This window comes from Aythya ferina (assembly GCF_964211825.1).
Source record: "Aythya ferina genome assembly, chromosome: W".
Classification (NCBI taxonomy): domain Eukaryota; kingdom Metazoa; phylum Chordata; class Aves; order Anseriformes; family Anatidae; genus Aythya; species Aythya ferina.
The window spans coordinates 6,102,963-6,126,451 of NC_140313.1; the positions used below are offsets into that span (position 1 = coordinate 6,102,963).

General features: G+C 44.8%; 1 protein-coding gene and 1 long non-coding RNA gene across 5 annotated transcripts in view; one reads left to right on the top strand and one right to left on the bottom strand.

Moving 5' to 3' along the window:
• Positions 1-23,489, top strand: part of LOC311426388 — a 371,544-nt gene that overhangs the window by 93,413 nt on the left and 254,642 nt on the right. The gene's annotated exons all lie outside the window — the stretch shown is intronic.
• LOC311426329 (polycomb group RING finger protein 3-like) overlaps positions 1-23,489 on the bottom strand; it is a 176,269-nt gene that overhangs the window by 66,687 nt on the left and 86,093 nt on the right. The window contains exons 2-5 of one of the 4 annotated variants that reach the window (XM_084502767.1): positions 12,607-12,649; positions 7,286-7,450; positions 6,225-6,342; positions 4,738-4,834 (exon numbers count right to left, since the gene is read on the bottom strand). In XM_084502767.1, the coding sequence (XP_084358893.1) occupies positions 4,738-4,834; positions 6,225-6,342; positions 7,286-7,402 (332 nt within the window). In that variant the 5' untranslated portion in view covers positions 7,403-7,450; positions 12,607-12,649. The remainder of the gene's footprint in view (positions 1-4,737; positions 4,835-6,224; positions 6,343-7,285; positions 7,451-12,606; positions 12,650-23,489) is intronic. The other 3 variants (XM_084502766.1, XM_084502768.1, XM_084502769.1) reach the window with 3 other exon arrangements.

Here is a 23,489-nt window from a genome sequence, read left to right on the forward strand (position 1 = left end):
TTCCCCTGCTCCAATGTGGGGTCCCTCCCACGGGACGCAGTCCTTCCCGAACAGATCCTGCATGGGCTTCCTATAGGCAACAGCTCTTCGAGAACTGCTCCAAATATAGGTCCGTACCACAGGGTCTATCCATCAGGACCAAACTGATCCAACATGGGTCCCCCACGGGCGGCAGCTCCTGCCAGATCACCTGCTCTTGTGTGGGCTTCTTTCCATGGGCTACAGGTTTGATCCAGAGTCTGCTCCTGTGGGAATTCTCCACAGGCTATAGCCTCCTTCAGGTCATATACATCTGCTCCACCGTGGGCTCCTCCACAGGCTGCAGTATAGAAATCTGCTCTGCTGTGGTACACCATGGGCTGCAGGGGGACAATCTGCTTCACCATGGTCCTCTCCACAGGCCCCAGGGGAAATTCAGCTCTGGTGACTGGAACACTTCCTCCCCCTCCTTCTTCACTGAACTTGGTGTCTGCAGTTCTCACTCCTCATTCTCCCATCTGCTGTAGAGCAGCAGTTTTTTCCCCTTTCTTAAATCTACTCTCACAGAAGTGCAACCAATATCACTTATTGTCTTGGCTTTAGCAAGTGGCGGGTCCCTTTGGAGATGGCTGAAACTGGCTCTTATCTAACATGGAGCAGCTTCTGGATTCTTCTCACAGAGGCCACCCCTGCAGCCCCCTACTACCAAAATCTTACCACGTAAACCCACTACATAGTCCTTCATTGTCATGCTCTTCCCCTATTCCAGCATGGGGTACCTCCCATGGGATGCAGTCCTTCCTGAACTGATCCTACATGGGCTTCCCACAGACTGCAGTTCTTCAAGAACTTCTCCAGCATGGGTCCGTACCATGTGGTGCAGTCCTTCAGGAATGGACTGCTCCAGCTTGGATACCCCAGGGGCTGCAGTTCCTGCTAGACAACCTGCTTGTCCATGGACTGGCGCACGCTTCGTTGGGTTAGAAACTGGCTGGATAGCCGGGCCCAAAGAGTCGTGGTGAATGGAGTCAAGTCCAGTTGGAGGCCAGTCACTAGTGGCGTCCCCCAGGGCTCGGTGCTGGGGCCGGTCCTCTTTAATATCTTCATTGATGATCTGGACGAGGGCATTGAGTGCACCCTCAGTAAGTTTGCAGATGACACCAAGTTAGGTGTGTGTGTCGATCTGCTTGAGGGTAGGAAAGCTCTGCAGGAGGACCTGGATAGGCTGCACCGATGGGCTGAGGTCAGCTGCATGAAGTTCAACAAGGCCAAATGCCGGGTCCTGCACCTGGGGCGCAATAACCCCAAGCAGAGCTACAGGCTGGGAGATGAGTGGTTGGAGAGCTGCCTAGAAGAGAAGGACCTGGGAGTAATGGTGGATAGTCGGTTGAATATGAGCCAGCAGTGTGCTCAGGTGGCCAAGAAGGCCAACGGCATCCTGGCTTGTATCAGAAACAGTGTGACCAGCAGGGCTAGGGAGGTGATTGTCCCCCTGTACTCAGCTCTGGTGAGGCCACACCTCGAGTACTGTGTTCAGTTTTGGGCCCCTCGCTACAAGAAGGACATCGAGGTGCTTGAGCGGGTGCAGAGAAGGGCGACGAAGCTGGTGAGGGGCCTGGAGAACAAGTCCTACGAGGAGCGGCTGAGGGAGCTGGGCTTGTTCAGCCTGGAGAAGAGGAGGCTCAGGGGCAACCTTATTGCTCTCTATAGGTACCTCAAGGGAGGCTGTAGCGAGGTGGGGGTTGGTCTGTTCTCCCACGTGCCTGGTGACAGGACGAGGGGGAATGGGCTTAAGTTGCGCCAGGGGAGTTTTAGGTTGGATATTAGGAAGAACTTCTTTACTGAAAGGGTTGTGAGGCATTGGAACAGGCTGCCCAGGGAAGTGGTGGAGTCACCATCCCTGGAAGTCTTCAAAAGACATTTAGATGTAGAGCTTAGGGATATGGTTTAGTGGGGACTGCTAGCGTTAGGTTAGAGGTTGGACTCGATGATCTTGAGGTCTCTTCCAACCTAGAAATTCTGTGTGTGATTCTGTGTCTGATCCTCTCCACAGGCTGCAGCTGCCCAGGCCCAAATTGCTCCTGCATGGGCTGTCTATGGGCTGCATCTTCCTTCAGGCAATATCCACCTGCTCCAGTGTGGGGTCCTCCATGGGCTGCAGTGACATGGTACACCATGGGAAGCAGGGGGACAACCTGCGTCACCATGTTCCAACAATCTCAGCTCTGGTGCCTGGAGCGCCTCTTCCCCTTCCTTCTTCACAGACCTTGTCTGCAGGATTGTTCCTCTCACAGCTGCTGTGCACTGTTTCTTAGCCTTTCTTAAATATGCTATCACAGAGGCACAACCACCATTGCTCAGTGTCAGGTCCCTTTTTGAGCTGGCTGGAACTGGTTCTTATCTAACATGGGGCAGTTTCTGGTCTCTTCTCACAGAGGCCACCCTGCAGCCCCACCCCCCCCCAAAAAAAAAAAAATAAAAAAACAAATCTTGCCATTTAAACCCAATACAATGGGGATGAATTAGATCACAGATTTTTGTAACTACAACATAATACAAAGTTCCTCCCTATTAATTCTCTACTGAAAAAACACCAACTTCCAAAAGAGGTTGCACAAAGGCTATCTGTTTTTATCTTGAAGGGGCAGTGTTTTGTAACTGCCTCAGGAAAATACTTCCCCTAGGAGGACATCCTTATTTTTCAAAGCAATAGAGAAAAAAAAAATAGAATAAAGAATGGGATCAATTTTTAAACAGACAATACTGTACATTCAGTGTCCATAAACAACTGTCAAATCCACTTCTAACTTTTCAATTAGAGGTCAAGTTCTCAGGCCTCTCTTAGCATTGAAAACAGCCTTCTGAATCAATACACGGAAGCATTCCTGTAGCTTTACAGAGGACAACCACACTGTGTGGTTTTCATGCCATTTGTTTCTTCTTGCCTACTGGCATGGATTTGTCATCGCTGTTTTGTCATACTTCAGAATACACTTTAGTATAGTCTCTATGTCATTCTCAAAAGGTATAAGGAAAATCTTATTTCAGACTCCTGAAGGGGACTTAGTTTTGAGCAATTCGGAAAGTTTTTATAGGACATCCAGAATTGTCAGTGAAAGTGGAGAGAATCAAATTAATTTTCTGCAACCATTCCTTCAAAAGCTGCACTAGAACCAAGACAGGCACATTTGAAGCAGTGTCACAAACAAAAAGAAACTGCATTGAGGTAAACAAGTCTATTCAACATGCAGCAGCTATTGTGAACACACTATCTCAATACATTTATATCAGTGGAAGTTGAAATTGTACAAATCTCTAGTGCAGATCCAGCCAAGTCAGGTGGTGTCCTGGTTTCAGTTAGAACAGAATTAATTTTCTTCCTAGTAGCTGGTGGAATGCTGTGTTTTGGCTTAGGATGAGAAGAGTGCTGATAACACCCCGATGTTTTAATTCTTGCAGAGCAGTGCTTACACCAAGCCAAGGACATCTCAGCCTTTTGCTCTGTCCTGCCAACAGGCAGGCTGGGGGTGCAGTAAGAGCTGGGACGGGAACAGACCCAGGACAGGTGACCCAAACTAGCCAAAGGGGTATTCCATACCATCTGACGTCATGCTAAACAATATATAGGGGTGGCTAGCCAGGGGGAGGGGGCTGGACTGCTCGGGGTTAGGCTGGGCATCGGTCAGCAGGTGGTGAGCAATTGCATTGTGCATCACTTGTTTGTACATATTATTATTATTTTCCTATTATCTCCATTGTATTATTATTGTTATTGTTATTGTTGTTATTATTATTGTTATTGTTGTTGTTGTTATTATTATTATTATTATTATTATGTTATTATTTTATTGTTGTTGTTATTATTATTTTCCTGTCTTATTAAACTGTCTTTATCTCAACTCACGGGCTTCACTTTCCATTTCTCTCCCCCGTCCCAGAGAGGGAGGGGGAGGGGGACCGAATGGCTGCGTGGTGTTTAGCCGCCGGCCGGGTTAAACCACAACAGGTGGTATAAACATTTGACTGATATCTTTGAAATATTTAAAATAAGAGGAAATCATTGAAGAAAAATAAAGGTAATGTACAAATAAACACAAAATACACTGAAAAAGAAGGAAATTAAGATATAACACCCCAATCATGTTAGGTCATGCAGTAAGGGAGTTCTATGTGGGAATGAAAAGAAGTAGGCACAAACCTTATATTCAGAGATTGTTCCATTTAAGAGGTTGAAGCCACTAGTCTAACTTTTCTGCTGCCATATTTCTCATCTGTACCTATGAACTAAACAGTTCTTTGAAAGACTAAATCAACAATAATGCTATGTATTTACGGTCTTTGAACATACCCTCTATGTCACTGAAAACCACTGTCCAACTGACAGTTATTTTTCTAAAGATTTTGGAAAAGTGTAATTCAAGTATATGTTCCATATTTGTAACTTCTATGATCCAGGCATACAAAACTAAAAGTCACTAAAAGTGACTAAATCTCATTAAACTTCTCTCAGGAATTAAACAATAAAGTCTATTGTGTTTGTCTGATTTACTTTAGAAGAACTGCAAATTCACAGAAAAATTCAATACCTTACCTCCTTTATATAAATATTTTATCCTCTAATCAACCTTCTTTATATATATTTAAAATTCTGATAAGCAAATTTTAAAATATCTAAAGAGAAACTTTGCTATATTTGAGAGGTTTATACAGTCCAGAGAGTAACTGGTTGTGCTTTACACTTTCATACTGCACACTTACCCGATATACTGTAATGGATGGCTCTGGTGTATAACTATCCTACATGTTGGACAGGTGTTGTTTTCCTCCAAATACTTCACCAAGCAGCTTCTACAGACTAATAACAAGAACATTAATAAACAAGAAAAAATAAAACAAGATGTAGTTTGAAGAAAAAGAAGCTTGCTATATACAGTTTAAGAACCACATGGCACTGTAATCATGAAGTTAATTTGTGACCTCAACCGCTCCTCCTCCTCCTATGTCTTCCCCTCTAGGCCCTTCACCATCTTAGTAGCCCTTCTCTGGACACTCTCCATTGGACCAACCCTAGCAGCTTTACTCACTAAGCCCAGGGAGTGAGCATTGGAATCTACTCCAGTGGAATATTCTAGCAGATCCAGTTGCAAGGGTGAGGCCCAAACCTGTCTGAACCACATAAACAGAAGAACCAAACTCATCTTGTAAAAAACACAATCACTTGCCAACAGCAGATCCTCCAGTTCAGAATAAGCAGATACCAACCTCCTAAACTCAGCTCAGCACGTCAGCTCAGTTTGTCACAGACAAAGTAAAAAGATACAAATGGGGAAACACTTTTTCAACATCTGTTTTTGAAAAAGCTGTCCCCTACCCTTCCACTCATAACATGAGGCTATGTGTCTCCTCAGAATTAATACCATAAGTCTAAGGATGAAACCAAAAGCAATAAAACTTTCTGAAAACATAAATTCATAAGACATAGTCCACAAGGAAAAGCAAAGCAAAGCAAAGAAAAGAAAAAGAAGAGGGCAGTAAAACCTCCCTGGCTTCTCAAGAAAGCCCTGTAGGTTTGCTCTAAAAATTCATTGCTATATACAAACTAGAGAAATGGCATGGCCTATGTGAAACATGCTTGCAGTGCATGTTTTAGGGTTGCAAATAAATAAATAAGTACATTTTAGAACAATGAAAAAGTGACCCTCTAGCAAGACCAAATGCAATACTTAACGGCAGCCTTACAGGATTTGGGACCTAACAAAGCAACTCCTAGATTAGGTTTCTAAATGCTTTACTCCAAACAGAACACTGAGGAACTTTAGATTTGGAGCACAGGGAGAAGGAGCTCAAGAATGAGCTAAAAAAGAAAAGCAAATACATTAAAGCTGATGAACAGCATCTATAAATCAAATGCAGTGGAAAAAATGATCTCTGGCAAATCTGAAACACCATACATGTATAATCTCTGTAGAGCATGCCACATTTCTTCTAGTATTCAACAGGAAAACTACATTCCTGAATATACATTGCTGTTGATTATATATATGTTTTAAAGTTTCCTCTCCCTATTTGTCTCATGAGACAATATATATTGCTTTATTGAAAAATTGTAAGTGCATAGCAAAGCTTGCATTATTCTGGTTGAAAAACAGTAAATTTTGAAACTTCAACTACAAACTGTTAAAACATCTAGTATATCAAGTACAAAAACAATTTTAGCTTATTCACAGAATTATATTCCTACTTACAAGTATGTAAGCATTCTGTTACAGTGGTAGCATCAATCAGGTATCCATTGCACAATTGACATGTTATGTGGGCATTAATGTCCCAAAGCTTAATCTTTCTAGTCATCATCTTTGGTATCTGTAAAAAAAAATAAATAAATAAATCACCCACACATTAGATAGGAACTCAGATGTACCAATGACGTAAAAGTAGTTTTGGAATGAATTATTAACTATAATTCACATTAATCATATGCTTATGCAGAGAGCTTCAGGTTCTTGTATACTCATGCACATATTTTGAATGAGTACCAAACTTTTAAAGGATGATAAAAATTAATGGTGAAATAATTGAAATCTACACTATTTTACATGTCAAGATTTCAGAATGGAAGACTCCTAGTACATTACTAATACTGCTCTCCTACTTACCAAATGTGGTGGGTTAGTCTTGACTAACAGCCAACCTTCCACACAGCTGCTCATTCATTCCCCCTCCTCAACAGGACGGGTGGGGAAATAGGAAGAATGGGAACAAGAAAGCTTGTGGTTTGAATAAAGACAAGGAGATTGCTTACCAATTACCACTGCAGGCAAAACAGACTCAACTTGTGGAAAATTAACTTTATAGCCAACAAAAATAAAATTGTAATTACTAAGTCAGGTAGTGGGAAACAAAAACACAAACATTAAAACAACACCTTTCCTCATCCCCCTTTCCTTTGTCTAACTTCACTCCTTCACTCCAGACTCTTCTACCCTCCTGAGCGGCACGTGGGAAACGGAGTGGGGAGTTACAACCAGTAATGGTTTCTCTCTGCTATTCCTTCTTCCTCATGCTTTTCCTCTACTCTGGTATGAGTTCTCCACAGGCAGCAGTTCCTTCAGGAATATCCATCTGTTCTGGCATGGGTTATCCACAAACCGCAGGGAATATCTGCTCCAGTGCCATGGAGCAAGCAACTCCTCCTCCTTCTCTGATTTTGGTGTTGCCTCTGTTTTCTTACTCTTTGTTCCCAACTTCTCTTTCTGTAGTGCTTTCTGCCCTTTCTTAAAGATATATTCACAGAGGTGCCACAAACCTTGCTGATGGACTCATCTTTGACATGTGGTGGGTCTGTTGCAGAGATGGTTATATCCAGAACATGGCAGTCCCTGACATCTTCCCACAGAGGTCTAACCACACTAAGTTTTGGCATCTCTATATGGTTAGAGCATGATTTTTAATTCATATCTGAAAAAGGGATCTGAAAAGTAAAATTAAAAGGGTTTCTGAAAAGGTAAAAATCAAATTAAATAAAGAAAACATGACAAACTAAAACTGTTGTCCCACCAGTAGAGCTACACCCTGTTTTATTAAAAAATGTGAAGTACAGACCTTTTTTTTCCCTCCCTTACAGATTAAAGGGTGCTACAACCACCATTAAAGAGAAGGCATTTGGAATTTAAAAATGAAATAGCTTTTTAAAAATATTTTTTGACAACATTGCTTATCACTGTTACTGAAAACAGGCTACAAAATGCATGCCTTAATGAAACAAAGAAATGCTTTAAAATGCTGTTTTAGAAGAAGCAATGCCAGATATATTTGTAACTGTTTAGAAAGACAAGAAGAAACTTGCAGCAAAATGGTACATTATAAAGATGTAAGTTTGATTAGACTACAGATACTAACCAACCTAATAGAGATTTAGATTAGACTAGAGATACTAACCAACTGATGTGCTTCGCAACTTTGTTTTTGTTTTTAATCTGCAAAGTGAACATTGATTTAACATTCAAAGTACTATTAAGTCACCTTTATCCTTTCTCTTTAAAGTAACATCTGAAATCAGAAGTTCTGAGCCAACCATGAGGTTATTCCCATTTGAGCTGTTTTGTTTAAAGAGGAAAAGAGAAAATAATTCTAAAAAAAAAACAAAACACACAAACTACTGAAACATATAAAGAAGAAATGAGAGGACTCAAATTACCACCTTAAATGAGACATTAAAATTAGGAGCAACAATTAAAAATACTTTAGAAAAAATGTATTTAGGAATTTATCAGGTTTATATCATATAAGAGGAAAGCGCATATTGCAAAGTGAATTAAACAATCATCCATTAACTATTTTTTCCTCCTAATTGTACTGGATCTAGCTGGGATGGAGTTAACTTTCTTCATAGCAGCCTACATGGTGCATCGCATTTGTCACTAAAACAGTGTTGATAACAGACCAATGTTTTGGCTACTGCTGAACAGTACTTGCATAGCCTCAAGACTTTCTTCCCCTCCTTGCCCCCATCTCACACACACACAGAGGGTAGGCTGCAGGTGAGCATGGGGTTGGGAGGGGAAATAGCCACAAGAGTCTGGGAGGGGAAACAACCGGGATAGCTAACCCAACCAAACTGACCAAAGGAATTCAAATTTATGGGGCTTGATGACATGCATCCCAGCATCCTGAAGGAATTGGCTGATGCAGATGCCAAGCCTCTCTCCATCGTATTTGAAAAGTCCTGGCAGTCAGGTGAAGTCCCTGGTGACTGGAAAAGGGAAACATCACTCTCATTTTCAAAAAGAGTAGAAAGGAAGACCCAGGGAACTACAGACAGGTGAGCTTCACCTCTGTGCCTGGAAAAGATCATGGAACAGATCCTCCTGGAAGCAATGTCAAGGCACATGCAAGACAAAGAGACAGCCAGCATGGCTTCACCAAGGGCAAATCGTGCCTGACCAACTTGGTGGCCTTCTATGATGGAGTGACTGCATCAGTTCACAAGGGAAGACCGACCAATGTCATCTATCTGGACTTCTGTAAGGCCTTTGACACAGTCCCACATGACATCCTGGTCTCCAAATTGGAGAGAGATGGATTTGAAGGGTGGACCATTCAGTGGATAAGGAGTCGTCTTGAAGGTCGCACCCGGAGAGTCACACCCAGAGGGTCTTTTTTTATTTTGAAGTTTCCTTGGTGCAGCATCATTTGATCCTACGTGAAAAAGTAGAAAGGGGTGGTAGTCTTTGGGACCCACCAGACTTGGTAGCCTCTTCATAATATCACAAATATGGACCCTAGGCAGGCAGCAAATCTCTCTGGAGAGATTGTCCGGACAGAAAATGGGAGCCTCAGTGCCTCTCAGAGAGGAGTCTCCAACGACTAACGCCCTTCGTACTTTTTTTGTGGCACTGGTTCTGATGCAGGTGGTAGACTGAGCCAACTTTGCGTGGTTGGCCTTTCTGAGGTCTTTACTAGTTCTCTTGGAGCCTCCTCTCTCCTGCCTTAGGACGTCAACTCTATTGTGCAAGGGCACTTCAGGGGCAAGGGGGAGACTCCTCCTCTGGCTCCAATCAGAGACAAGGGTCGACTCTCCCTTGTCCTGCGAGTCTTTCATATGTGCTCGTTCAGGGCTGCAAGCTTGTTTACCTTCCCCTTGCCAGGACTTAAGGCAGGGCTGTTGCTCGGACCGTGTCAGCACATAATACCATTTATCAATCTCCCGCTCAGATTCCTGGATGCTACGTTGCCTGGTGAGCTCCTTCTTGCAACAGAACCACCTGTTTGAAGAGCTCATCCAGCTGGACACACTTGCACCCATGACACCCATCTCTACCTTCAGGGCCTAGGGAGACTTCCAGAGACTGGAGTTCCCTGGAACTGAGGATCAGGGCAGCTCTTTCGATACTCGGGAGGTCTGTTTGGGTATAGACATCTGCCTATAGGTTGCAGCCCTCCCATCTGTGTTTCAGCCTCAGACCAGCAGACTCGGTGGGTGAACACCATTTCTATTAAAGTAGAATGCCCTTCCTCTGCTTCTCCCAGAATACAAAATGACCCACCTTGAACCCTGACTGCAGGTGCTGCCACGCCATACCCTGACTGGCACACCATGCCCTGTTTGCCTGCATTCCCTAGGGGCTGCCTTTGTACATCAGGGCGGGGGTGGGGGGGCACTCCTGTCTCCACCCAAGCCTCATCAGCCACCCTCGCGAGGGCTGCCAGGTCCTGATGGCTCCCGTGGCTGCCTCAAAGGGGCCTCAATGTAGGAACCCCCCTGCACGCTGCAATCTCCTGCTCTGCTGCAGAACGCATCTGCCCCGGAGCCTTGGTGAGTGACTGTAAAATGGCGGTAATGCCCAATTTAAATGGCCTGCCACTGCTCCTGGCTCAGCCCAAGCCTCCCTTGGCTGCCTCGAAGGGGCCTCGATATAGGAGTACCCCCTGCATGCCGAGATCCCCTGCTCCGCTGCAGAACACATCTGCCCTGGAGCCAATTGCCTCAGCAAGTCAATCACATCGAGTTTTATCACTGACATAATTATAGAAGCTTTTCTTGTTGCCTTTGACATCCTTGGTCAGATTTAATTCTATCTATTGCATGCAACTGGATTTAGAAACACCCCAGGACCCTGCAATAAGTCTCAGGTGAACCTTGCCATTCTCGAATCTTTAACTAAGTGGCTGTTTTTATTGTAGCAAGTTCTTTAGATCATTGTGTTAATTAACTAACGCTTAGATACTGATTAAGTGCTGTTAAAAATCATGTAATCTAACTTTGCTGTTTGCTATAAAGGTATATAATAAATTGCTGCTAGATTAGTGTTGTATAAAATCTAATTCCGTGACACCACATAGCCAGGTGTTAATCTGCATGATGCACTGACTTCTGCCCAAATCCCTGTCTCTGACTGGTAAGACAGAGAAGACCACCTGGGCCCCCATCCCCTTCACTTGTGCCCACAGGACCCTGAAGTCCTGCTTGATCTTTCCCAGGCTATGCTGTACCATATCATTGGTGTCCATATGGAAAAGAAGTAGGAAATAGTAGTCTGCACTTTTTACCAATTGTGGCAGTGTCTCTGCAACATCCCAGACCTTGGTTCCTGGCAAGCAGCATACTTCACTGCATATCAGTGAACGCCTCGGTGCGTTTCAGTAGGGAGTCACCCACTACCAGCACTTGCCATTTCCTTCTGAAACTTTTAGCATGTGTAGCTGGTGCTGTTTCACTGTGAGTCTTGCTCTTTAATTTTATCCACTGCTAAAATTTCATATTTGTTTCTGGTTGGTACTTGTGAGGAAATGGGGAATCATCATCCTGTTGCCACAAGTTATGAGAGACCATGACGCCTCCTTTTCCAAGGTGCTATCTATGTCTTGATTTCCTTTGTTTGCTAGCCTTAGAGGTCAGTGTAACATTCTCTGTGCAATGCCTCAAGTAATGCTCCATCATTTCTTGTTCCCCTTTCCTAATGCAGCATAACCTGCTGACTTCTTCCTGCAAATCTTGCACCTGCTGCCTGAGTGACTCCACCAGTGCACAACTTGCACAGGTGGAGTTCTCGCCCTCCTTTACCCAGGAGTGTGGGCTGTAGATTTTGCAGCCCTCCACCTGGACACCAGCTGCCCTGAGAGGAAGCTCCATCTGGATGACTACCTCCACTCATCCCAGGCTGGCCTGGCTAAGGAAATGGTTCCTGGCTGCTGCAGAGAACAGCATTTGCATAGTCTCAACCACTATTCTTCCAAAGATCTCTGAGGATCAGGGATCTAATCAGCCCTGATAATTCCATGGAAGCCTCGAGCTGCTCAGTAGATTTGCACAGTCAACAATGGGCTGGAGAGACCCTCGAGGCTGCAGCATGTCTGCTGGTGAGAGGAGATGGCAGCCCACCTACTGGCAGAATGCACGTGCCCTGCCTCACAGCTCCTGCACCACTTCCTGTTTGCACACCCTGGTCGCTGGCACTCCCTAAGGGTGGGTTACATGTGGCTTCCTGAAATTTGAACTGGCCACGTCATCAGCCAGCACTGCCTAATCTCACCCGCCCCTCTCACAGAACCGATCGCTTGCTGGTCAGTGCCTCCATACACACAACCCGAGAGTGTCAGGACTCAGAAACCTTCTCAGAGATCCTCACAAGCCTCACGTTCCTCTCAGCAAGTGGCAATGGCTGCTGCTGCTGCAGTTTTACTAGTGATGAATAATGTTACGACACACTGGGGCTTGGAACAGTGTTGGTGCCTGATAGCCCAAGGGAGGAAGGGAGTAGGGGAAACTACAAAAGTCTTTGGAGTATACTCCCAAACTTAAAGAAAATCCACAGGAGGAGTGGGTGGATGGGGGTAGGTATGTGTCAGATAAAGTATCGCCATTCATGCTATACTTTTTCTACCAAGATAATGTCCTGTTAAAATTATCAACCAGAAAGGTAAGCAGTATATTACAGACATCTTCAGTAAAGTTATGTCACTGACAAGGCAGCTTTGAAGAAGCAGCTTTCAGAGATTCCAGCACTGAAAACTTTTTATAGAGTAGACTCACAGAAACAGAAGAGAAGCAAAAGAGACACCCCCCACACAAGCTTTATCATTAGTTTATATTCTAGTCAGGAATATTTTGGGCTACATGAGGCATACCTCTTAAAAATGCATTTCTTTTCAGAGTCTGCCATCCAGAGACCTAAAAAAATAGAAAAATATTCTGAAAGATAACATCCCAAACTCCTTAGAATCCAGATACCACATGGAAATCTTAACTTAGTAAGCTCACTTAAGACAACCTACATGTATTAACCCAAGACAACTCAAAGGAAAAATAAACATTAATTTCTCATTAAAATTTAAAAAAAAAAAAAAAAAAAAAAAAGGAAAGCCAGCCAAAATCTGAAGAAAAAAGGAACTTCAGGAAATACCCACGTAACATCCTTCTGTGAATGGACAAACTTACCACAGAAAAGTAAAAATTCAAGCAGTCCTTGAATTTCTGTCCTCCTCACTTGGAGGAATGTCCAGTACACCTGGAATCGACTGACCCAGGGGTGGAAACACAGCCCTACCATTTGCCATGGACTGATCCAGAATGTCCTGGAACAAGGGGAATCATAGAATAATTAAGGTTGGAAAAAACCTCCAAGATTAACTGGCCCAATCATCCCCCTACCACCAATATCACCCACTAAACAATGTCCCTAAGCACCACGTCCAACATTACCTTAAACACACCCAAGGATAGTGACTCCACCACCTCCCTGGGCAACCCATTTCTGAAATAATTGCCTGAGGGAACTTGGAAATTAAGCTGATATTCACATTTTATAGAAAAGGTACAGCACTGAAGAAGCTTCCAGGGTGGAGTATAGCTGCACTACATAAAAGTTCCCTAGGCCTCCAACCTTAGATGTTAATCACACCAGGGGAACTCAGTGTGCTGACTCTAAGAGGAACAGTACAGAGCGTGGAGGGGAGACACCGTGGCTAGGCTCTGTCATAAGATGGGAACTTGATTGTTCTTGTGCACACTGAGACCAATAAGCTGCGCATTTGCTGCCCTGAGCCAATGACCTGCCATGTTTTTGACAAAATGCTGTACTTTGTGAACTTTTTCATTATATTCTCATTATAATACCAAATTCTCATTATAATACCAAAACACAAAAGATACCCACCTCCAAGCTACCACCCCTCACTAAACATGCGCTCTGAATTTCATGGAGCCTATACCTTTAAAGAAAAGCAAGAAAACTTTTCACCAATCATAACCAAGACATGCATGACTAAAGTCACTCAAGGTCCACCTAAAAGATAGAAAATAATATAAATTGGTTTAAGAGAAAGGGGATGTTAGGGAAGATATCATTCTGGCTTCTGGAATCAGTTGGCAGGCTGAGCCTCTCTTCCTCTGCATTGGGACACCTCTGGGTAAGATTTGAACACCTGATTATACCGAGTACTTCCCCAGGAAACTTAGAAATCTCTATAAGAGTTGCTTTATACCTTTTGATGTGTTTATAGCTAGGCTGTATTACTCATACTTTTGGTATTTGTATGTGCTTTGCAGACAGTGAATTTATCACTGGTAGTCCAAAGAACCTGGGTACCTGTTGCTTTAATAAATTGTACTAGATTGCATTGTTCCTAGCCGTGATAGATCTCACTGAATGCAACCAAACTCTTTAAGTGTGGCCGTGGTAGTTCATAGAATGCGACTAGAGTGAGGGTTTACTATGTTACTTATGAATCCATAATCGTGATTGTTCAGTACTCTCAATGCAACCAGACTTATAACAGCTAATTGGGTATACCCTTAATGCAACAGAAAAAATTGGCCTACTTGGCAGGGTTGTCATGGATAAACTGCTGCAAAAATACAAACGTGCCCCTTCCCAGGCTGGGAAGAAGTGGCCTCAAAATTTTTGGAAAAATGAAGAAAAAGTGGTAGAAAGCATTAAGCAGTGCCAGACTGCACAAAAGATTGGAGTGAGAAAAGGTAAAGGTGCAATCTGTGCAGTATTAGAATTCTGTTTGTCTTGCGCTCAGCAAGAAGCTAAGGAAATTCCTGCTCCCAAACTAATCTCTGATGTGGAATATACAGCTTTAAAATCAGAAGTTGAGGTGTTAAAGTCATCATTGGCTTTTGAAAAGGAGACAGGAAAAACACTAGGAATCAGAGTTGCTATACTTTTGAATGAGAATAATCATCTTAAACAGTTGCTGTAAAGGGTTAATCGTCTGTTAGATAAAATGCGATCTTCTGCTCCAGTTAAGTAGGTTCACAAATTAAGACGTAGTACAGACCCTGAAAGCTGGGATGGTGATATTTGGCATGACAGTGATGATGAGGTTAAAGGGACTGCCGATTCCAAAACCAAACTGATTTCCTTATGACCTTCAATTAAAACTGAGACCACTGTTGATGACGAAGATTGTGAGATATGTTCATCTGATTCGTGTCAGTATGGAACAATGCTAGGGCCGCATGGTGTCGTGGTTTAACCCGGCTGGCAGCTAAACACCACGCAGCCATTCGCTCACCCTTCCCCCTCCCTCTCTGGGACGGGGGAGAGAAATGGAAAGTGAAGCCCGTGAGTTGAGATAAAGACAGTTTAATAAGACAGGAAAATAATAATAACAAAAGTAATAATAATACAATGATGATAATAGTACTACTACTAATAATATGTACAAACAAGTGATGCACAATGCAATTGCTCACCACCCGCTGACCGATGCCCAGCCTAACCCCGAGCAGTCCCGGCCCCCTCCCCCCGGCTAGCCACCCCTACATATTGTTTAGCATGACGTCAGATGGTATGGAATACCCCTTTGGCTAGTTTGGGTCACCTGTCCTGGGTCTGTTCCCGTCCCAGCTCTTACTGCACCCCCAGCCTGCCTGTTGGCAGGACAGAGCAAAAGGCTGAGGTGTCCTTGGCTTGGTGTAAGCACTGCTCTGCAACAATTAAAACATCGGGGTGTTATCAGCACTCTTCTCATCCTAAGCCAAAACACAGCATTCCACCAGCTACTAGGAAGAAAATTAATTCTGTTCTAACTGAAACCAGGACACATGGTATGATGAATGTGACCTGTCTTACATACCCTTGTATAACCACAAGTCTAAGAAAAACAGAGTGGTTAATGTATATAATTCTTGTATTTTGCAAAGGAATGTTTTAGCATTTAATGTCAATAGAGAGCTTGAAGGGAAATGTATTTGTAGGATTTTCCTTGAAGTCTCTGATATCTGGGGGGTTTCAGAATAACTGATAACTATTATGACTATTGCATGGGACACTATGAAAGTCTCTGATATCTGGCCAGGAGATTAAGGAGACGGGGAGAGCTGAAGAACAACTAAAAGACAAAGCTTGCAGGGGACGCTGCACAAGTCTCTGACATACAGCCAAGTTGGACAAAGGAGAAGGACAAGAGGGAGGAAGACTATGAGCCTTCAGCACAAGAGACCCCCAGAGACCCCCAGAGGGACCACCGGAGACTGATATGCATGCTCCAGTAGGAGGGTTTGGATTCCAGAAACTAATTATAATAACCCTGTTTTTTCTAGAAGTAGTAATGAATATGTATTAGCCTAGGAGCATAAAAATCAGCTGTTTGATGTGACTGGTGTGCGTCTTGGTGGAGCAGAGACTCCCGGCGCACCCATCACTGTTTGCTTACCTCTATTCCTTTAATAAATTGTAAACTTTGATTATAGTCCTATTTTGAAGACTGAGCTATTTATTACAAATGGGGTCTCGCCCAGGATGGCTTTGGTTCCTGAATTCTGATTTGATCTACGTGAGGCGCCCCACCATTTTGTGGCTCCTGTTTGAGTTGGGTCGGGACTGAGACGGAACTTAGTTCCGAAGCAAGTGAGGAGGTCTTCTAACTGTGGTTCCGATCTCCCATGAGCGACTCGGCCGGTGAAGGACCGAAGCGATTGGTCTAGGAATTCGTGGGTGGGTTAACCACTTGCAAGACACCTCTACACAAACACAGCCAGGGATTCAGAACCTCTTTAAGGTTTCCAGGGATTCGGAACTTATTTTAAGCTTCCAGGGATTTGGCCAGGGATTCGGAACCTCTTAGAGGATTCCAGGGATTAGGAACCTCTTTAAGGGTTCCAGGGATTCAGAACTTATTTGAAGGTTCCAGGATGGGTCTGGGGGAAAGTAGATTCTCTGACCTGGGAGACTCAGAGAGCCCAGACATTCCACCAGAAAGCCCATTAGGGATAATGTTAAAATATTGGGATGTTTGGGAATCGAGGAAAGGAAAAAATAAAGAAAAAATGGCTCAATTTTGTATGATAAAATGGCCAAAGGAACCTTTAAGGCCACATGTTTTTTGGCCAGTTTTTGGATCCTTTGAGGATTGGGTATGTCAGGCATTAAACCTCTATGTTAACTCTAAGGAGCCTTTTAACCAAGAAGAAAGCGATTATGCGGCTCTGTGGGTAGGAGCCTCAAACGCATTTCCCCCAAAACAAATATTCGCTTTAAATACAAGAACTGACAGGGGAAAGGACAATTTGTGGAAAAGTAAGTAAGGTATTTAGGACATTGGCTTAGCCAAGGAAAGAAAAAACTGGATCCTGACAGGGTATCTGGGATTTTAGCCCTGTCATCACCCAAAACGAAGAAGGAAGTGAGGCAAATGCTCGGCCTCTTGGGATATTGTAGGCCCTGGATTGAAGGGTTTAGTGAAAAGGCAAAGTTTTTATATGAAAAATTGACTGGAGAAAAAATTAAGTGGAACGAGGAAGATGAGGAAAAGTTGAGGTTGATCAAGAAAACGTTAATACATGTAGAAGCTCCAGTGCTGAGCCTCCCAGATTTAGAAAGACCCTTTTATTTATTTGTAAATGTTTCTAACCAAACTGCATATGGAGTACTAACTCAAGAATGGGCAGGAATCAAGAAACCTGTGGGATATTGTTCCAAACTATTAGACCCTGTGAGTAGGGGGTGGCCAGTGTGCTTACAGGCAATTGTGGCTACTGCCTTACTGATTGAGGAAGCTAGAAAAGTCACTTTTAGGGCACCTCTGACGATATATACACCACATAATGTTAGGGGAGTACTCCAGCAAAAGGCTGAAAAAAATGGTTAACTGATAGTAGGATGCTGAAGTATGAGGCCATCCTGATCAACTCCCCTGATTTAGAACTAAAAGTAACTGCTGCACAGAGTCCTGCACAATTTCTATATGGGGAACCCCTAACAGAACTACAGCATAACTGCGTGGAAGTGATTGAATTGCAAACCAAAATCCGACCCGAGCTCGAGGAGACAGAATTAGAAACAGGGGAAAAATTATTTATTGATGGGTCATCCAAAGTAGTAGATGGAAAAAGAAGATCAGGATATGCCATTGTAAATGGGGATATGGTCCTAATAGAATCGGGACCACTCAGCGCTGCCTGGTCCACTCAAGCATGTGAACTTTATGCATTATTACGAGCCCTAGAACTATTGAAAGGAAAAAGTGGCACTATTTATACAGACTCTAAATATGCTTATGGAATAGTCCGCACATTTGGGAAAATTTGGAAAGAAAGGGGACTCATAAGCACACAGGGAAAAGGGCTGATTCACCAAACTTTAGTTACTCAAATATTGAAGGCATTGAGAAGACCTAGGGAGATTGCTGTGGTACATGTCAGAGGACATCAAAAGGTAACTGGCTTCCACATAAGAGGGAATAACCTAGCGGATAGAGAAGCTAGGGAAGCAGCTCTTAGGAAGCATGATGTAGTCCTAACCCTACAAGAAACGGATAATGGAAAACGGACACAAGAGAAAAAGTATACAGAAGCAGAAATAAAAATTATAAAGACCATAGGAGCAGAACTGAAAGAAGGAAAATGGATTCTGCCTGATGGAAGAGAAATACTGCCAAAGGAACAAACTAGGCATCTACTTTTACGGCTACACCTACAAACCCACTGGGGAACAAAAGCATTGAGTGATCAATTTCTAAAATTTTATGGGTGTGTAGGAATATATGAGATAGCCAAACAAACCGTCCAAGGATGCTTAACGTGTCAAAAGGTAAATAAGAAGGTGGTTACGCAAGCACCTGCTGGAGGAAGAAGAATTGCATATCGACCATTTGAGAGAATACAGGTGGACTTTACTGAACTACCAAAGGTAGGACAATATAAATATCTGTTGGTAATCGTGGATCAACTAACACATTGGGTAGAGGCTTATCCTGCAGCACGAGCCACCACTGCAGTGGTAGCTAAAAACCTGTTGGAGAATGTTATTCCTTGCTTTGGTTTAATTGGGAGCATTGATTCCGATCAGGGGACACACTTTACTTCAAAGGTTTTAAAGGCTTTGACTGTGACCCTGGGCATTAAATGGGAATATCATACACCATGGCATCCTCAAAGTTCTGGACGAGTCGAGAGAATGAATCAGACAATTAAACACCAATTGGCCAAATTGATGATTGAGACTCAGTTATCATGGGTAAAATGCTTACCATTGGCATTGCTAAACATAAGAACCATGCCACATGGGGAGACTGGAGTATCACCTTATGAGATGCTTTACGGTATGCCGTATTCCCAAGGAATGCCCTTAGATCATTCTCTGATCGAAGACTATGAGACCCAGAAATATGTGATAACTCTGGGAACACAATTGAAAGAACTTCGGGAGAAAGGGATGTTGGCTCAAAATGTGCCCTTGGGGTTCACAATTCATAAAATACAGCCTGGAGATAAAGTGTTGATAAAAACTTGGAAAGAAGAATCGTTGTCTCCACATTGGGAAGGTCCTTATCTTGTCTTGCTTACTACAGAGACAGCTATAAGAACGGTGGAAAAGGGGTGGACACATGCATCACGAGTAAAGGGACCTGTAACAGGAACCTGGAAGGTTGAGTCTACTCCTGGAGATCTAAAAGTTAAGCTTAAAAGAACTTGAAGTATATCAGGGCATACCTACCCTTTGGATGCTAATTGTATGTATATTAAATCTTGTATTGATTAGAATATTAGCAATCATTGGAAACTCATAAAAAGGCCCTAATAGAAGGATTTGGGGACCCCAAAGTCCCATAGGGGGAGTGCCACCTCCAGTAGAGATACCCGCAACATCTTGAATTACCTGAAAATTTAATAATAGGTGGGAAAATTTACCTAGATGGTTGATTATCTGCTTTGAATTGAGCCCCCACTAACTCGTGGAAAAGTTGAAAGCAAATAGAACCATTGGGTGTGTAAGTCTGGACCATTTCCTAAGAAGCATCAGGGAGAGGGCAAGACCGGAGAAGGGACCAGTACTACAGCTCAAGGTTTACCAAGGGCTGCAACCCCTTAGGGTAATAACTGTCGGGTAACATGGCCTTTACCGGACCTCTCCTAATTACATGCTATTGGTCTCAGAATTGTAGTGAATGTATTGTTAACACCTGGAGGGGAAGAATTCAGGAAAAAACACTACTATGCCTGTTAAACCTATGCTATGGAAACCAGAGTATGCTCGATGTAATGAAAGCAATAAGATAACCAGTTATGAGCCAGAAGAGGTCCCCTATCAATGGTGGATAGAGGTAAGAGCTAATAATGAAGGAGGGTTAATTGGGAAAAGTACAATTATTATACACCCTGCGGAATCATGAAATTGAAACACGAGCTAAATATGGGATTCCAACCATTGCTAAAAACTTGTTTATAAAACTTACAGAGAATATTGTGAAAGCATACTTTTATGGTTCAACTGGCTTTGGCCAAATTCGAAGCCAAGACACGAATTAATGAAATTCAAAAGAAGAGAAGGGATTGTTATATATGGAGTGGTAATTTGTGTCAGAAAAATGGTTGATATTAATAAAGAAGGGGGAGATTTGGGAGTGTGGCAATGGGGGTCGGAAAGCCTCCTGGTTGGTGATAACATCAGACTCTTAACAATGAGGTCATCAGGAATGTAAAGAGTTTAGAGGAAATAAAGAAGGGTGATTGAGGCTACGCCCTGTCCTTTGGGGTTGCTTGTTTTCCCCTCTGTTAAGGCACGGAAGTTGCTGGGGGGGTTGCTGGTTAGAACTGTTAACATTTATTGTTTAGTGTGGTTTCAAGTGAAACACGGGAAAAGCAATCATGTTTTGTTGCTTTTGGGAACCTTGTGGTGGGCAGAGCATGTGCCCCTGATCCTTTAAGTAGTTGCCCCAAAGCCCTAAAGTCCCTTTTGATCGCTCTTGGACTTCTCCTTGCTACCTCGTCATTACCAGCCTGAAAGACCAGTAGCGGGTAGTAGTCAGTGGGCCGTACCAGGTGCTTGACTTTCTTAGCAAAGTCTCTCACCAGAGCCCCAGGGAGGCAACAGACTTCCCTGTGGTTTGGGTCTGGTCAGCATATTGGGCCCTCTGTCCCTTTCAGAAGGGAGTTCCCCATGACAATAACCCTTCTTGCTTTCTTGACAGAAGATGTAGCAACGTGGGGGTGTAGGTTGCCTTGCCTTAGGCACCCTCTCCAACTGGGATGGGCTTTCGTCTACATCGTTGTTCTGACTGTCATGTTCTAGAGCCTCATACCTGTTATATAAGGATAGATGGGAAGGTGAGGTGGGCAGGGACAGGGCTCGCCTACCACCCCGAACAGGAACCTGCCTCCATTCCCCGCCTTGGCCTAGGTCTCCTCCTACTGCCTGGTGGGATGGGAGAATGAACTTTTGTCTTCTGTGTAACAGGAGACACTTGTGCTGTGGCAGTCTCCTGAGTCTGTCTCAGAGAGGGTAGATTACACCTCCACCAGTCAATTTCCCTCTCTGACTCCCTGATGCTCCTGAGCCTCTTCACATCCTCCCGAAGCTCTGCTACCTGGCTGAGGAGCTCTTCAACCTGGGCACACCTCCCACAAGCATACCCCTGGCTGCTGCAGTCAGATACTGACAGAAGACTCAGGCACACCCTGCAGCCCAAGACCTGGACGGCAGTGTGTTTTCCCGAGCACTCCGTCTGAGTAGCCACATCGGTGACTGTGGCTGGAGAGGCTGCAAGAGATGTGGAGGCCATGGTTTTCTGCCTGGTTGATACCATGGCCAGGTTCCTCACAAGCAGGTTACAAGTACTGATGGGAAAGACCGCTGTGAAAGAGCGGCGAAGGGCCCTGCCTGTGCAAATTGCCGCGTAATGCCCTGTTCACCACGTTCCTGGTCACCTGCGCTCCCCAGGGGCTACTTTTGAATGGCCGGGGAGGGGGCGCTGCTGGCATCTACGCCTCGTCAGCCTCCCTTGCGAGGGCTTCCGGGTCCTGGTGGCTTCCTCGGCTGCTTTGAGTGAAAAGAAGCCCTGCCCGCTTCGATCCCCCGCTCCGCTGCAGAACGCATCTGCCCCGGAGCTGATCACCTCGGCAAGAGGCAGGAAAGACAGGAGGAGGAAAAAAAAAAAAAACACAAAAATAAATAAATAAATAATCACAGAATCACAGAATCACAGAATTTTCTAGGTTGGAAGAGACCTCAAGATCATCGAGTCCAACCTCCAACCTAACGCTAACAGCCCTCCACTAAACCATATCCCTAAGCTCTACATCTAAGCGTCTTTTGAACACTTCCAGGGATGGTGACTCCACCACTTCCCTGGGCAGCCTGTTCCAATGCCTAACAACCCTTTCAGTGAAGAAGTTCTTCCTAACATCTAACCTAAAACTCCCCTGGCTCAACTTGAGCCCATTCCCCCTCGTCCTGTCACCAGGCACGTGGGAGAACAGGCCAACCCCCACCTCGTTACAGCCTCCCTTGAGGTACCTAAAAAGAGCGATAAGGTCGCCCCTGAGCCTCCTCTTCTCCAGGCTGAACAAGCCCAGCTCCCTCAGCCGCTCCTCGTAGGACTTGTTCTCCAGGCCCCTCACCAGCTTCGTCGCCCTTCTCTGCACCCGCTCAAGCACCTCGATGTCCTTCTTGTAGCGAGGGGCCCAAAACTGAACACAGTACTCGAGGTGCGGCCTCACCAGAGCTGAGTACAGGGGGACGATCACCTCCCTAGCCCTGCTGGTCATGCTGTTCCTAATACAAGCCAGGATGCCGTTGGCCTTCTTGGCCACCTGAGCACACTGCTGGCTCATATTCAGCCGACTATCAACCATCACTCCCAGGTCCTTCTCTGCCTGGCAGCTTTCCAACCATTCCTCTCCCAGCCTGTAGCTCTGCTTGGGGTTATTGCGCCCCAGGTGCAGGACCCGGCACTTGGCCTTGTTAAACTTCATGCAGTTGACCTCAGCCCATCGGTGCAGCCTATCCAGATCCTCCTGCAGAGCTTCCCTACCCTCAAGCAGATCGACACACGCACCTAACTTGGTGTCATCTGCGAACTTACTGAGGGTGCACTCGATGCCCTCGTCCAGATCATCGATGAAGATATTAAAGAGGACCGGCCCCAGCACCGAGCCCTGGGGGACGCCACTAGTGACTGGCCTCCAACTGGACTTGGCTCCATTCACCACGACTCTTTGGGCCCGGCTATCCAGCCAGTTTCTAACCCAACGAAGCGTGCAAAAAATAGGCGGCGGCGGCGCGCGGCTCCCCCCACCTCACACACACGCTCCCGCCTCCGGAAGCGGCCACCCGCAAAAAGTGCTGTGCTTCACAGCAGCTGGGAGAATGAGAAACAGCCTTGCAGGTACCAAGGTCAGTGAAGAAGGAGGGGGAGAGGTGCCCCAGGCACTGCAGTAGCAGTCCCCTGTGGCGAGGACCATGGTGAAGCAGGCTGTCCCTCCGTAGCCCATGGAGTACCACAGTGGAGCAGGGTTTCACGCTGCAGCCTGTGGAGGAGACCACAGTGGAGCAGGTGGACCTGCACTGAAGGAGGCTGCGGCCTATGGAGGACCACCGCAGGAACAGATTTCAGGCTGGACGTGTAGCCCATGGAGAGGAGACCATGCAGGAGCAGGTGACCTGGCAGGAGCTGCTGCCCATGGGGCATCCAGGTTGGAGCAGTTTGCTCCTGAGGGATGGACCCCGTGGTACAGACCCATATCTGGAGCAGTTCTTGAAGAGCTGCTGCCTGTGGGAAGC